The sequence below is a fragment of the Mustela nivalis genome, assembly GCF_964662115.1.
Source record: "Mustela nivalis genome assembly, chromosome: 9".
Taxonomy (NCBI): Eukaryota; Metazoa; Chordata; class Mammalia; order Carnivora; family Mustelidae; genus Mustela; species Mustela nivalis.
In genome coordinates, this window is record NC_139028.1 from 69461070 (window position 1) to 69476357 (window position 15288).

Below are 15288 nucleotides of genomic sequence, written 5' to 3' on the forward strand. Positions count from 1 at the left end.
CTGTGCCACAAGCCTTCCCATTATAGCACCTAAGTTGGAAGACTGAGCTTTGAGATTTCTTTTCATGGCAAAGGGTGGGATCCAAGAGTCCCTCTGGCTAGAGGCAGCATGGACCGTATCTACTCTTATTTTATTGACTAGAGCAACTCATAGGGACAAACACCATCTAGGGATTAGGATTGATTCTCCTTCCTCGGCATAAGGGGTGCTGTGGTGGGGGAGAGCCCCTATTTGGTGAATAATATGATGAGCACATTGCACTTCTAAACCCTACTGCTCTCCAGCGTGCCCCAACTCCAGCCTTTGCCAGTATCTTGTAGCAGTGTCTGTGTCAGGACAGCGCCCAAGAGATTGACAGGACACAGATGAGTTTGGCCTCCCTTTGGACTACAGAATGTTTTAAGGGATTTCAGTATGGTGTGGAGCCTGTTTTGGTTTTAGATTTTACTGGACAAGGTGGAGTTGATGTTTGCTGTGGCAGCCTGATTAACTGTGACAGGGTCTCCTCCCTTTTGTGTCCCTAGTTCTACTACCTATCCTGGAAGTCAGCACTGAGAAATTTGCCACTCTCCCGTATGAGCCATCAGGACCCAGTGGAGCCTGTGGCCAGACCACGCCCTCTCCCTACCTCATTTTGGGGCTCCATGAGGTGTGATTTCTGGGGCCCTTTACTTTGCTCCCACTGAGGCTCCTTCCTGTCCTCATCCCTGCCCCTGCTGCTCTGCACCTGGGAGTTTTAATTTTTATTGTCTCCTTAGTGTCCCTTCATTTGCTCGTGTTCAGTGTTCAGTACTAACTGGCTTTTCCTTTAAAACAATTCCAAGGGCACCTGGGTGGCTCAGAGGGTTAAGCCTCTGCCTTCGGCTTAGGTCATGATCCAGGGTCTTGGGAGCGAGCCCCACATCAGGCTCTCTGCTCAGCAGGGAGCCTGCTTCCTTCTGCCTGCCTCTCTCCCTACTTGTGATCTCGTGTCTGTCAAATAAATAAATAAAATCTTTTAAAAAAAAATAAAATAAAACAATTCCAGAAATTCCTCAGTGCTATTGGCTTACGGATGGATTGATGGAACCCATCCTTGTTTTCTATTGTTGGATAGTTTGCTAACCCCCTTGCAGTGGGACCTGAGGAGAGAGAGGTAGCAGATTTGAGCTCACTGAGCCATGTGAAACTCCAGTGTTGTCACGTAGAGATGGAATACTACTTTGCCGAAAGGACAAAGACTGATGGGGAGGCCTGGGGGAGATACATTAGCTCTATCACCAGCCCTGGCAGCTGGCATTCTCTTGAGAGCAATTTTTCATGAAGAAACTGCTTTATCATTTCATAAGAATGATGAAGTACCCTCAGAGTCGTGTCAAAAAGCACATGGATGGTGGGTGGTCAGCTTGGCTCCCTAGTAAGTGACTCGCAGTCAGGGCTCCCATGCATGCCCCAGCAGGAATACCAGTTGTCTCGCGTCACGGATTGTTGGCATGCTGTGGATAACTGATACTGTGAAAATTAACTTATTCCTAATTCTCCCCTTCGCAAGAATATGGGTCTGTGAAGAAAGTGTGGAATGTGGCTGTCACGTTCCCCCTTGTAGTATCTCCAAAACTAGTGCAGTGCCCAGCCCATAGCTGGGAAACTTGGGCTGAAGCAATGCCAGTGCTGATGGTGGACAGTAAAGGCCAAACCTGGGAGACCCCTCGGAGCTCCTGAGTGTAACAGAGCACTGTAAGGGCAGGTGGGAGTGTCCTTGAACGAAAGGACTTTCCAACCACCCTGGTGCCAGCAGCGGGTTCCTGTTGATGGCTTAGCCTTCCCGGCCTGGCTGTTGCATGGGGCGGAAGCCTGGAGGAGGCCGGACTTTGTTCTGAGACTTAGGGACACAGGCATCGCACCGCCACAGGCCTAGCTGAGGCTGCACGGTCCAGCTAACAAGTGCCCGGGTTGCCTTGCTGCAGCCACTCACCCGCACCATTTTGGCACCTGCCTGCTGACCTCCACAGGCCTGCCACGGTGTTTATTTGAATGTGGGATTTTTTTTTGGCTGCTAAAGCTTATTACTTTGCTGCTCATGCTGCCAGTGGGAAATGCCCCTTGAGAGCTGTCCTCCAGTTTGTGACTGAAGGGAGTTGACATTATGAAGAGCCCAGGTCCTTGCCCCTTGTGTGGGGTGACTGAGGTGTGACGCTCGCCCTGGAGGTGTCACCTCCATCAATGGTAACTGGCTTGTGGAAGACCCCTTTGCTGGCTGCCTTCCCTGGACTGCTTCCCTACTCCCCTACCTGTGTTTTCTTCACCTTCTAAATAAACCACCTGCCCTTGAATACTTGTCTCAGGGTCTTCTACTAAGAAACCCAAACCCTCATGGTCAGGGGCCTGGGCCCCTGGGCCCTGGCTGGGACAGTATTCTTTTTTTTTTTTTTTTTTTTAAAGATTTTATTTATTTATTTGACAGAGAGAGATCACAAGTAGGCAGAGAGGCAGGCAGAGAGAGAGAGGAGGAAGCAGGCTCCCTGCTGAGCAGAGAGCCCGATGCGGGACTCGATCCCAGGACCCTGAGATCATGACCTGAGCCGAAGGCAGCGGCTTAACCCACTGAGCCACCCAGGCGCCCTGGGACGGTGTTCTTGAGGCTTCAGAGGGCATGAGCTTCATTTTGCTTAGACCCTTCAAAATCAAGATCAGAAAGAGGAAAAAAGCACTCTAGTTTCTCTTGTTTTAGAAAACTGTTACTTAAACAGTTCCCAAATTCAATTCTACAGCTCTCTGAAATGACCGCTGAAACTGCCCTGCTCACAAAACCTCAGAGATTTGTATTGCCGTGGTGTAGGCTCTCAGTGACTTGGGGGGCATTCCTGGTCTCCCTGGATATACCCTGGATATACTTAGACTGTTCTTTGTTGAAATATTGCCTGCATGTTACATGCTCTGTGCTGTGTCTGCCTCTCAGTCTCCCTGCGCCAGAATCAGGTGACCCTGCAGCCGGCTCGTGAGGGGTGTAGGGATGAATGGGTCTTTCTACCCACGCCGTGCAATGGATTGCACAGGAAGAACTATCACACTGACTTTTGACCTTTGCTTCTTTGCAGATATCTCGGTGAGCCTGCTGACCCTCGTGGTCACTGCCTGTGGCCTCGCGCTTTTTGGCGTGTCTCTCTTTGTGTCTTGGAAACTCTGCTGGGTTCCGTGGCGAGAACGAGGCCTGCTCTCTGGTAGCAAAGAAAACAATCGGGAACCTCTTAACTACACGGACACAGAAACCAATGAGCAGGAGAACAGTGAGGGCTTCCTAGACCCTCCCACCCCCTGCCCGGACGCCTCCATGAAGATCAGCCACACCTCCCCTGACATTCCCCTCTCGACCCAGACCGGGGGCCAGGAGAACTGTGCCCATGGCGTCCGTGTGCAGCGCCAAGTCACAGAGCCAACCTCGTCGGCCCGGTCAGTAATACCCCTTTCCTTTCTGAATGCAAGGCAGGGACCACTCGCTTTCCTCTCTTGCCAGTAGTAGCACTGATGAGCCCCAGAGCTTGCAACCTTTCCCACCTCCTTTCAGTGCCAGAGACATAAATATGGGAAATCGGGGTGCTTCTTCTGCTCCAGTGAGGTTCCTTACCTCTCCTGAGCTCTCTAAGTAGTCTCCGCTTAGTCCATAATAACAATAGTTACATTGCCAAGACTTGTCAAGTTTAAGAACTTCATGTGCATTATTTTATGATAGTCTACAACTTTGCATGAGATGCAGATGTTAACATTTTCATTTCACAGAAGAAGAAACTTAAGTCAAAGAGGTTAAGTAAAACAACATGGATGGAACTAGAGCGTATCATGCTTAGCGAAATAAGTCAAGCAGAGAAAGACAACTATCATATGATCTCCCTGATATGAGGAAGTGGTGATGCAACATGGAGACTTAAGTGGGTAGGAGAAGAATAAATGAAACAAGATGGGGTTGGGAGGGAGACAAACCATAAGTGACTCTTAATCTCACAAACTGAGGGTTGCTGGGGGGAGGGGGTTTGGGAGAAGGGGGTGGGATTATGGACATTGGGGAGGGTATGTGCTTTGGTGAGTGCTGTGAAGTGTGTAAACCTGGTGATTCACAGACCTGTACCCCTGGGGATAAAAATATATGTTTATAAAAAATAAAAAATTTAAAAAAAAAAAAAAGTCATGTTGGCATGCACTCGGGTTTTGAACCCTGATGCAACCAACACCAGAGCCTGAGCTCTTAACTACTCTTCCTGCTGCCCTCCTAGTGCTATTGAATTTGTGCTCCGTGCTTCTGACCTAGCCTAGCTGTCTCATACAGGTTGTCTTTGTGGTCTGCAGAGTGGCTGGAGGTCTTTGTCCATCTTCAGCCTTTGCAAGGCCTAGAGTACCCAGGCCGAGGGTCACTCTCTGTCAGTGGGCCGGATGCCCTGTGCTTTATGCAATAGAGAAATCATGTAAGGCAGTGATTAAAAAAAAAGGGCTCTGGGGTCAGTGAACTGGCTTTACTTACATGCATGACACTGGATATAGTACTTACCTCCATGTTTCCATTGCCTCTTCTGTGAGAGAGGGATAGTGAGAATAGCAGCATTTGGGTAGTTTTAAGAATGAAGCAGGAACATGCACATCATACGCTTCACATGGGCTGCACCTGGTACACGCTCCGAAGCCTGAGCTGCCATTTTGATTCCAGTACTTGATTTTGTCCTGATCATTCTCACTGTGACTGGCTCTCCCAGGACTCAGATGTGGCACAGACATGGTTTTGAGGTTAAACAGTCAATTCTGAATCTGGATATAATATCCAATATCATTATATCCAATATCTGGATATAATGATCTACTTTTAACAGGAGATTTCAGGAAGAGAGATACAGGAAGCAGCTTTTTCTAAATGAAAATCTTTGAGCGATAGCCAGAGGCAGAGCACGTGCCATCGTTCGGAAAGTATGAGTGTGGTTTGGGGGCCTCTTGAAAAAAATCTTTTTTATTTGTTCCTGAGAAACAGAAATAAGATTTTACCCTCTTTTATGTTAATCGAGTTTATCCTAGAGTCTGCACATTCACATTAAGTGGGATGGAATCTGACAGTTTATAATTTAATTTTTCCACAAACCTATTTTAGCATCATTTCCAAATCTGAATCAAAGAGCTAAACCTAAAATATTCCTCTGTGAGGAAATGGATGGTTGTTTGCCATTTGATTTAGAAGAACTTCTCAGACTTTATCACTAGGATTTCTCTTTAGATGTAGACTTAAATATAGCTAGAGCTATGTTTGATGCTGTCATGGCGTTCGCACAGGGGTGCAAACTCGGAACAAAATTCCTTCAGTATTTCAATAACCAGAGGCTTTCAGGAGAGGCATCCATAAAAAGCGTCTCCTATTTGGTTTTCTTCTGCAAGTTTATTTTTCTGATCTGTGTCCCATCGCAGCAAGGTGATAGTACTGTGCTCTTGTTAGATTATGGATCTGAGGTCTCTACCATAATTCTGATGACTTGATAGCAGTCATATCACTCTTATTATCACAATATTTATTTTAGAAAATATGTATAAGTACTCTATAAATCAAGAAATAGATTTAATTTAAAAATAAAAACTGCTATCTTCACCACTGATTTATGGAAATTGAGTAGAAGGAGAAAAAGATAAAAAGAGGAAAGCAAAAGAATGATCCCTATAAAATGAACTTCACATTTAGATTTTTGGAGTCTTGTAATTATCTTTTCTGATAACCAAATCAAGTTTAGTAATATCTGACCATAAAGAAACTAAACTCTTTCTAGCTACATTTGACCTAATACTAATAATTTGCATCATTATGCATTTAAAACATTCTTACCTAAATTGCTACTGACCCAGTGTTACGGGTTATGTCTGAAAATATATATCTATGATTCATGGTCTCATCATAATGAGTGGTGTATGGTCTTCTAATTCTTTAGGGATTGTGTTATGTTATAATCAAACACAAAATCTTTTTTACTGATGAAAGCAGAGAAATGAATGAAATTTCCTTCATGTTCCAAAACAGTTTTACATTCTTTTTTTAGTAACATTTTTGATACTGATTTTGGCAGGGGGAGGGTTCTCTGTTCTGAGATGGCTCTCAGCAGTCTGCCCTGCTAGTTCTTATTTCTTCCCTTTTTACCCCCTCATGATGCTCCTTACTTCCTCAGTGCTGTCTCTTTCTTTCTTACTGCTTCCCTCCTGCAGCCATTGTGCCTTGCCCCAAGGGGCCCAGGACACCTCCTTGACCCAGAGCACCTAAGGCTTAGACTCTCCATTAAGGGTGTCCCTGCTGTCCCTGTGACCCATCGGCATAGCTTCTGCCACAGCACTGACATTAGGAAACTCACTCTCTCCTGGCCTCTTGAGCTTGAATATGTGTGCTTCCCACCAATGTCTATGGAAGGCCCTAAGGATGGGCGTTGTTTTTATCTCCTTGGAAGGCTTCTGGTCAGGATGACTTTCTGTTGTTTTCTCAAGATCAGTCATGTTAACATTCTCTTTCTAGTTGGCTCAGTTATTATTAGAACCCTTCGAAGTTCCTGTTCATTCTTTTCAATTTAGATGAAATCTGTTCTGTGTAATATCCTGGGAATATGGATTTTTTTTTTCCCCAGAATACTTCAATACCAGAACCTTTTAAAGATCTCTATTCCAAATCTTAAAAAATCCCTGGGTCCTCAAAATGGAAGGGACTTTGACAGGCAATCTTAGGCATTTCTTGATTCATATCCCAAGATGGGACCTAGGTAACACTTCAGTTTTACAAAAATTTCAATTACCACACTGCCATCTTTTTATCAGGCTTGTTAGGGTCTGCACATTATTGCCACAGTCTCCTTCTGTCAGCTCTCTGCCTCAGTGCCACACAGCCCTACCTTGGCGGACACAGTCTCACTAGGAAGCTTTACCTGGGAAAGCTCATCGCGTTCCAGCTGCACTAGCCTCTCTCTCAGTGCCTTCAGTATCCCTGTATTTTCACACCTTGAGGCCTTCACACACGAAGTTCCCTCTGCCCAGAATGCTTTTCCTTTTCCTCTACAGCTCTTTTGCAGCTTTAATACCCACCTAAAGCATCACCTCTTCAGAAAGATCTCCCCGACCACCCTGTCTGAGGGATGTGCTCTTTCCTCTACCCCTTCCCACTCTTCATTCTCTCACAAGCTGCCTTGCTTGCATTTCTTCACAGGATTGAACTCTTTTTATTTTTTCTTTTAAGATTTTATTTATTTGACAGAGAGAGAGACAGCAAGGGAGGGAACACAAGCAGGGACAGAGGGAGAGAGAGAAGCAGGCTTCCCGCTGAGCAGGGAGCCCAACCTGGGGCTTAATCCCAGGACCCTGGGATCACGACCTGAGCCAAAGGCAGACGCTTAACAACTGAACCATCCAGGTGCTCCTGGATTGAACTCTTCTAATTCAATGATTATTTGTTGGCTTGTTGCCTCTACTCCCTCTCTCATCTGTGAGTTCTGTGAGCTTGGAAACTGCATCTTCTTTGTTTCTCCCTATATATGTAACACCTAGTGCAGCCCCTGGCATAGAGCAGACTTTTTGCATCAATGACTGACAAAATACCTTCATCAATATCCAGCCACTAGTCTCGTGTTCTGCTGACAAGAATGGCATAAGGCAGCAGTATAAACTGAGGAAGGGCCTATATGGAATGAGGTTGGTGGAAAGCCTCTTGTTTCAGGTTTTACCTTCATTCAGAGCCTTACACATAGACTTTTGGCCTTATCTCTGAACTAAGCAATCCCTAGAGTCACAGAAATATTCTGACAGAGTTGAAAGAAGATGACAATCATTGCATTTTAGATTTGGGTCCCATTGCTGGCCACAACTTCAGTAACTGGTATGCCTGTGTATGTGCGGTGTGTTGAAAACATTGGTTAGATGAAAACATTTAACTCTGAGGTATTTCTTCAGGCTTTAATAAACTGATGGCTTCAAAAATGGAAGCTGCTTAGCTCTCCCTCAGCTCCTATGAGATTCTGAAACTTGATGTAAATGTGCATTTTCTCTACTGGGATTTAATTATTGGAAACTGTTATGTCCTTGGCATTTATGTATTTACTCTAGACAGTTGTATTAAGCATCTGCTACGTGCAAAGTCTTCTATCATGTACTGGTAATAAAGAGATAAAAAAAATACAGCCCTGACCTCAAAAGGTCCATAGCCTAGTTGGGGAAATAGACAAGAATATGAAGTGCTCAAATTGTTCTCATAGATTAACTGGGCAGGAGCGTCTAAGATGCTTGGGACGGGATGAAGGCTGGCTATAGAGGCTGATTCAGGCCTGTAATTTTGAGGCCTGAACTCACTGGAAGCAATGGGAGTGGAGGGAGACAGGCAAGAGTTGTGAGCTACTTTTGAGAAGGTATTGGTGGACACAGGCTCTTAGAAATAGGGAATAAAATATTAGAAGTGACACCAAGAGTTCAAACGTGTTGAATTTGGGTAGGAGGTGTAGGAGGAAGCAGGTCATGCCTCAGAGTTTCCGACTACACTTGACTACACACCTCCATTGGCGAAGGTGTGATGCTTAAATCTTTCTTATATCATTCATTCCAGAAACTTCTGAATCCTGTGCTAAGAAAGAACCCCATTTCCTTCTGCCCTATAATCAGTTCACTGCATCTGCCCTGTCCGAGACTTCCTTTTCCGTGTCTGCCTTTGGCTCAGGACAACCTAACTCTCTCCTCTCTATCACCTGGGGGCGGGGGGGGGGGTCCAAGAAGGGAAACAGTCCTATCCCCATTGTTTCCAAACTTCCCTGTCTTGACTTAAACCTCATGAAGAAAGCCATGTGGTTCTGAAATCACAGTTTTCTTCTCTCTTTCCTCTCCTTGAACCCCTAAACTCAGTCATCATTGGTGCCCCAGAACCAGGGAAGGGATAGGCCAGGTTTCACCTCTGAGATGGGGTCACTGAGGTGATGGATAGAAGAGCCCACACTTGCCTGTAGCTGCATGGGAGACCCAGAGGTGGAAGGGATGGTGGGAATGATGAGCGTTGGCTCTCACACACAGCCTGGATGGAAGATGTAGGCGTATGTGAGGAGAAAGCTGTGGGGGCAGAAGAGTTGAAGATCCTATCTTGCTGGAGAGCTGGGAGCTAATGTGGAAACTTTATTTAATTTCCTATGAAGTCAATAGCATCAGTTCGGAGGCTGATAATATGAGGCCAAGTTAAGTAGCCAGGCTTGGTGAGAATACCATTTCCTTCATGACTGTTACCCCAGCCAGGGGCCTCTGTCTCTGTTTGTGTGGCTCCTTAATATTTGGTCAGTTCTTATCCTCTTCTGAACCTGCTATGTAGTTGGTTTTGACTGTTTTATCACACCCCTGGCTAGCCAACTCCTTGCAGGCAGTAGGCTTTGCCCCTCTGGACCTTCCATCCTACCTGATTCCTTGCTTTGCACATTCCTATTTGGTAAATTGTGGCATTGTCCTCTTTCTTAAAACCCAGTGGAGGTAGTGGGCTTTGGGGTCATGGTTCAGGGACCAAGAATTTGTTTGGGAACTCAACGTGTGACCCCTGGAACTGGTTAATTCAAATTTGAGGAAAGGAAAGGAGGAAAAGCTTTTTGTATCTGGGCTCCTGCCTCTGCTGACCTGAGGCTGCAACCAGTGAGGCTCAGATTCCTTTAGGCATTAAAGTGTTTTTGAGTTTGTTGTGGGAAATCTGCTTTACAGATTTTCTTAATCATCTTTGAAATTCGGCTTTCTCCAGGCTCAGCCACCAGTCTTCCAACTCAGATCTGGGACAGCTGCATCCAAACGTTCAGCTCTCTTCCACAACAGGAAAATGTCCTCCACCTGCACTAAGCGGGGATGGGAGGTGGGTAAAGCTGAGGGTCTCAACCCCAGTGCCTGGCTTCTCTAAGACAGTGTCAGAGTGTGACTTATTTCCAAAGGACCCTGTCTCTAGGCTTTCCTTTTCACTCCCAGTCTTTGGAAACCATTCTTCCCCCTTCCTTTCATTTTGCACATTAAGTCCTAAGGTCACCAAAATGCTGGATTCCCCAGACCCACTCAGACAACTTCTTGCTTCAGATACAGATCCCTCCCTGTCATACTCTGTATCATTAAAATTCCAAACCCTTGCCCTGGGGCCTCTAGTTTACTATAGTCAAGGGCCACCTCCATTGACCATTTTAGAACCATCTCACCTGAGTTGGCAGGAGCCAGATCAAAACGTTCTGGTCCATATCTATCCTCTCTTACTTCATACTTTTTAAAAAATTTTTTATTAACATATAATGTATTATTAGCCCCAGGGGTAAAGGTCTGTGAATCGCCAGGTTTACACACTTCACAGCACTCATCATAGCACATAACTTCCCCGATGTCCATAACCCCACCACCCTCTCCTTACCGTCTCTTGCTTCATACTTGCTTTTCCCGCCTGCTTCCATGTGAGCTGCCTATGAGAGCGATTGGATATTGATTTTCCATTTCCTCCCCTTGTCTTCCCATCCCGGGGGCAGCCCTTGCTCATGTCTCAGTCCAGAGAGAGGCAGAGGTTACGCAGGGAGGTGGTGAATTACCCTGGCTCTCTGACTGCTCTGAGCTTCTCCAGTCTGCTCGCCCACCCCACAACTCCAGTAATCCCTGACTCTCTTCTGAAAGGAAATTGAAAGTGATTGAAAGAGAGCCCCAGGGAGCGAGAACTGTCATGGCCTGTTACAGTCTGCTGTCTGCTTTAAGCCACCGCCTTAGAGTGGGATTCAACTGTTTTCCTACTAGTAAGTGTGACTCTGAATGGAGGCGGAAATGTTGGGAATGAAACTAGTGATGGAAACCATTTGGGTAGATAATAATGTTCATATCTTTGCTTGATTTTTAAAAAGAATCTTCGGCTCTATTGGAATTTTGAATGGATGCATCCTGTGCAGTTGGGATCTTGTTTTGGTCTTTGAAGTAAGATCTCTTCATGATGCCCTCCCCAGTCCACCCCCTCAGCCCCCTGGCAATCCACTGTGGTTAGGAGGAGCAGAGAACATGAGACTGATTTCTGTTCAGATTTCTTGTTTAGAAGATGTACAAGTAAAATAGAATATGTTCTATTGCTAAACAGTCAGGTTCATGTATTTTAAAGATTTTATTTATTTATTTGACAGACAGAGATCACAAGTAGGCAGAGAAGCAGAGAGAGAGAGAGAGGAGGAAGCAGGCTCACTGCTGAGCAGAGAGCCCGATGTGGGGCTCGATCCCAGGACGCCGGGATCATGACCTGAGCTGAAGGCAGAGGCTTAACCCACTGAGCCACCCACGCACCCCTCGTGTATTTTAAATTTACAAATTTTTTAATTTACTCAGCAGGCCTAGTCCTACAGATAGGGTTAAGACAAAATGTTGCTGTGAGAAGACTAAAGCCAGTACTCAGAAAACCCAGAGATGAGTTGTTATGCACAGAGAGTCGGCTCAGCACCCACCTTGGGAGACAAGTGGTAGCCGAGTGGCAGCCTCTGGGTCTAGCCTTGACACAGGACAGGTGTTCTGTCAGACATTGGCCCAAAGAAAATATGTCTTGTAGGCCTTGAGAGAGTACTTGAGTATTCAAACAGCATCACTAGACAGTTCTGGAATGGCCTCTTGTAGGCGGGAACTGACACCAGACCCAAGCATGGCCCTTGTTGGAATCTTTCCAACCGTTTACACCAGACCCAAGCATGGCCCTTGTTGGAATCCAGCCTGGAGGGAAAAGTCAATAGCAGAGGCCAGAATGGGCCCCAGCCCCTTATGGGCTCTTCATAGCGCTGGACACTGACCGCTCCCTGCCAGTCCCTTTTGCCCAGATATCCTAGTAGAGTGAGACTGGAGCTCTGTTCCAGCAGTGTAAAGGGTCAGTGTCTGGACAGGGAACAGCCGAGCTGTACTAGCACAGGGGGCCGGTTTTAGGTGTTTAACAGCAACCCCTGCTCTCCCCTCTCCCCCAAGAAATCATATGATGCTGAGAAGACTTAAGATGGTGGATTTCTTTGTAAGAAATGAAAATCTGACAACAGAGACTTTCAGACCACATGGTTTTTACACATATGAGAATGTACGTGCCTGGGTGTTTCCGCCTGCAGTGGGCTGTGTTGGCTGTGACAGGTGCACCTGACAGTTCTGTGGTGGTTCCTGTTGTACCCGATGGGTGATGAGTAGCCAGGAGCATATTTGAGGATGAAGAGGAGTGTTCACCATAACAGTGTCTATATCACAAACATGTTTGGGGGTCTAGTAATGCCATTTTACATCTTTGTTTCATAAAGGAAAAGAAGACAAACTCAAATGTTTTCTCTGACTCTCCAGTAATTTGTAAGTCCCTCAGAGACAGCCTGGCTGTCCCCTTCCACCTACTGGTGGAGAGAGGCTACTTTAATTAAGGCTATTGAGAGAGAGCAGAAGATACAATACAGTGACTCTGAACGCTGGGCTGAAAACAAACACAAATAACATTAAAAACATCCTTGCATCTAATGACTACTTCTCTCAGTTCATGAGGACTCACACAGGTAAGGTAGGTTTCAAAGAGAATTCCAGGGAAACCACTAACCCAAAGCAATAAGATTATAGGGTGAAGAGTAGATTCTGTCAGCAAATATTTAATTTGCAAATATCAGTATTCAACCTTCTCTGAATCCCTATGTACACTGAGGGTAGCTTACCTTTAATTTTTATACTGTTCGTGTTTATGACAGAAATAAAACCCCTCCCCCTGATCACTAATCCCCCACGTGGTGTGATAGAAACGCTGTCACGGAGCTGCCATTTGTACCTGTCAGAGCCAGCGCAGTCCGCCACAGGCAGACGCAGCCTGTCACACACATTCTCACGAGAGCAAACACTGTGCTCTTGCGCTGAAATGCTTTGATTTGAGCCAGCAAGAACTTACTTACTAATAAAGTTATAAGCCAGTGACAGGAAATTCTATGTGATTTTAGAGATGGATGCATTCTCCCTAAGATAACAAGTAGCTTAGTGTTTCAGTTTCAGGATGACATTATACGTAAAGGTGGGCAATTTTATTTTTAAAGCGATTTGTACAAACCTTTCCATTCTGCTGGCTGAATGAGCTTCTTTAATGCCATATTCTTCTTGAAAGTGCATTCGACCTTTAAAGCTCCCAAGGTCATGTGTTAGTGGGTTCATTTCCTGATACCAAGCCTCACTTTTGAGCTTCAAGCCTTGGGGAGCAGCTTACTCACATTGATGAGCATTTTGAATTTAGGCCAAAAAAAAAAAAAAAAAAAAGCCCGCAGATCTAAGCTCTTAACAGCACATAACAGGCTACCTACATCCCAGGCACAAGTTTCTGAAAGAGCTGTGGCTAATGAGGTCGTAACTTTGTTCTCTCTTGCTCTTCACTCAAGGCATAATTCAATCCGAAGACAACTCAACCTGTCAAACCCGGACTTCAATATCCAGCAGCTTCAGAAACAGGAACAGTTGACTGGAATTGGTCGAATTAAACCAGAGTTATATAAGCAGAGGTCACTGGATACTGATGATGGGACAAGGGGTAACAGCAAAGCCTGTGGGAAACTGAATTTCATTTTAAAATATGACTGTGACTTAGAGCAGCTCATAGTGAAGATTCACAAAGCTGTCAATTTGCCTGCCAAGGACTTTTCCGGGACTTCAGATCCTTATGTCAAGATCTATTTGCTTCCCGATCGGAAAACCAAACACCAGACTAAAGTTCACAGGAAGACCCTGAACCCCGTGTTTGATGAAGTGTTTTTGTTTCCAGTTCCCTACAATGACCTTGCGGCCCGGAAGCTTCACTTCTCTGTGTATGACTTTGACAGGTTCTCTCGCCATGACCTAATTGGCCAAGTGGTGGTGGAGCACTTCTTAGACTTGGCCGATTTCCCCAGGGAGTGCATCCTTTGGAAGGATATCGAGTATGTCACCAACGTAAGTCCAGCATTTCTCCATCCTGGGGGCGGCTTCTCGGTCTGCATGCAAACAGATTATTTACACCTTATTTATTGTGGGGACGAAGTATAAAATTCACATCAGTGTCTGGATAGCTGTTGTTTCAGAACTTTCTTGTACCTTCCCAGAAACAGGTCTTTAACAATATTCATTTTAGAAGTTCCCAGAATTATTCATGAAAACAGCATGAAGCATAACATTCTCTCTTCTCTGCTTTCTAATTCTTAGTTCTTCCTTAATTGGCAGGAGATATTATCTGCCCTCCTTACCACATTTTCTGTAGAGCTTTCTTAGGTTATTTGTGCTAAATGGATCCTGGCATCCTATTAACTGTAATCTTCAGCTACGAGACCGTTGCCAGACTCTCTGAGAGCATTAAGTCCTTGAGCATGTTCCCAGGTCAACTCAGCTGCATTTGCCATGATCAGATCTTCCTCTTTAATCCCAGAAGTGAGAATGGTTGCAGAGAGTTGGCACCACACTTTTAAGCAGAGAATCAAAACGGTAAGGAGTTCAGTCTGAAAAGATCTGCAGATATCGACAAAGCTCATCTATGGAAGGTCACATCCAATCTAGAGCTCAGGAGTGAGGGCAGAAGTGCTATGAAGTAATACCACATACCCATGTTTACATTTTAAATGAGATCGCAGTGGTGATATTACTACTCCATTTCCATCCTTCTCACCATCCTGCACATGTGTATTGACACTCCTTATAGAGAAGAAAGAGGGACCCTCTTAGGTAACTGATATTTTACTTCTTAAATTTTATTTATTTGAGAGAGAGAGAGAGAGAGCACAAGCAGGGGAGCAGCAAAGGGGGAGGGAGAAACAGACTCCCTGCTGAGCAGGGAGCCCCACTTGGGGCTCGACCCCAGGACCCTGAGATCATGACCTGAGTCTAAGGGAGATGCTTAACCATCTAAGCCACCCAGGCGCCCCAGTACCTCTGATATTTTAAAGCCACTTTTTTCTTTCCTCCCATCCAGATTGCCTCAGGCAATTCTGTTCACATGTCTCCTAGAATACAAGTCCTTCTGAGGCCAGGATAATTTTCATTCTCTGCCTTGGCATCCAAAGGCACCAAGCACCACAATCCTTCCTCAGCTCAAATGATGATCCAGCTTGAGTTTGGAGTCCAGTCAGGGAAAGGCTCCCTTTCCGTTCAGGAAGAGAACACACAAAATCTCTGCCCAATGGCCAAACCCTCATACTAGTACTTTCTCACGCTTGGCTGCCTTTGCGAACTGGGAACTCACCTGCACTTTGGCTGTTCCAAGAGACGCCTTCTCTTCACGTGCCACGAGATCCCGGTGCCAGGTGTGTCCTGCTACTCAAAGAAGCAAAGTTGTAGCATGGAGTT

The 15288-nt window shown here is 45.6% G+C and overlaps 1 protein-coding gene across 2 annotated transcripts in view; it reads left to right on the forward strand.

The window, feature by feature from the left end:
• The window catches only part of SYT9 (synaptotagmin 9), a 202983-nt gene that overhangs the window by 52651 nt on the left and 135044 nt on the right, over nucleotides 1–15288 (forward strand). The window contains exons 2-4 of one of the 2 annotated variants that reach the window (XM_082682995.1): nucleotides 3078–3429; nucleotides 9731–9838; nucleotides 13359–13905. In XM_082682995.1, coding sequence (XP_082539121.1) covers nucleotides 3078–3429; nucleotides 9731–9838; nucleotides 13359–13905 — 1007 coding nt within the window. The remainder of the gene's footprint in view (nucleotides 1–3077; nucleotides 3430–9730; nucleotides 9839–13358; nucleotides 13906–15288) is intronic. The other variant, XM_082682996.1, reaches the window with a different exon arrangement.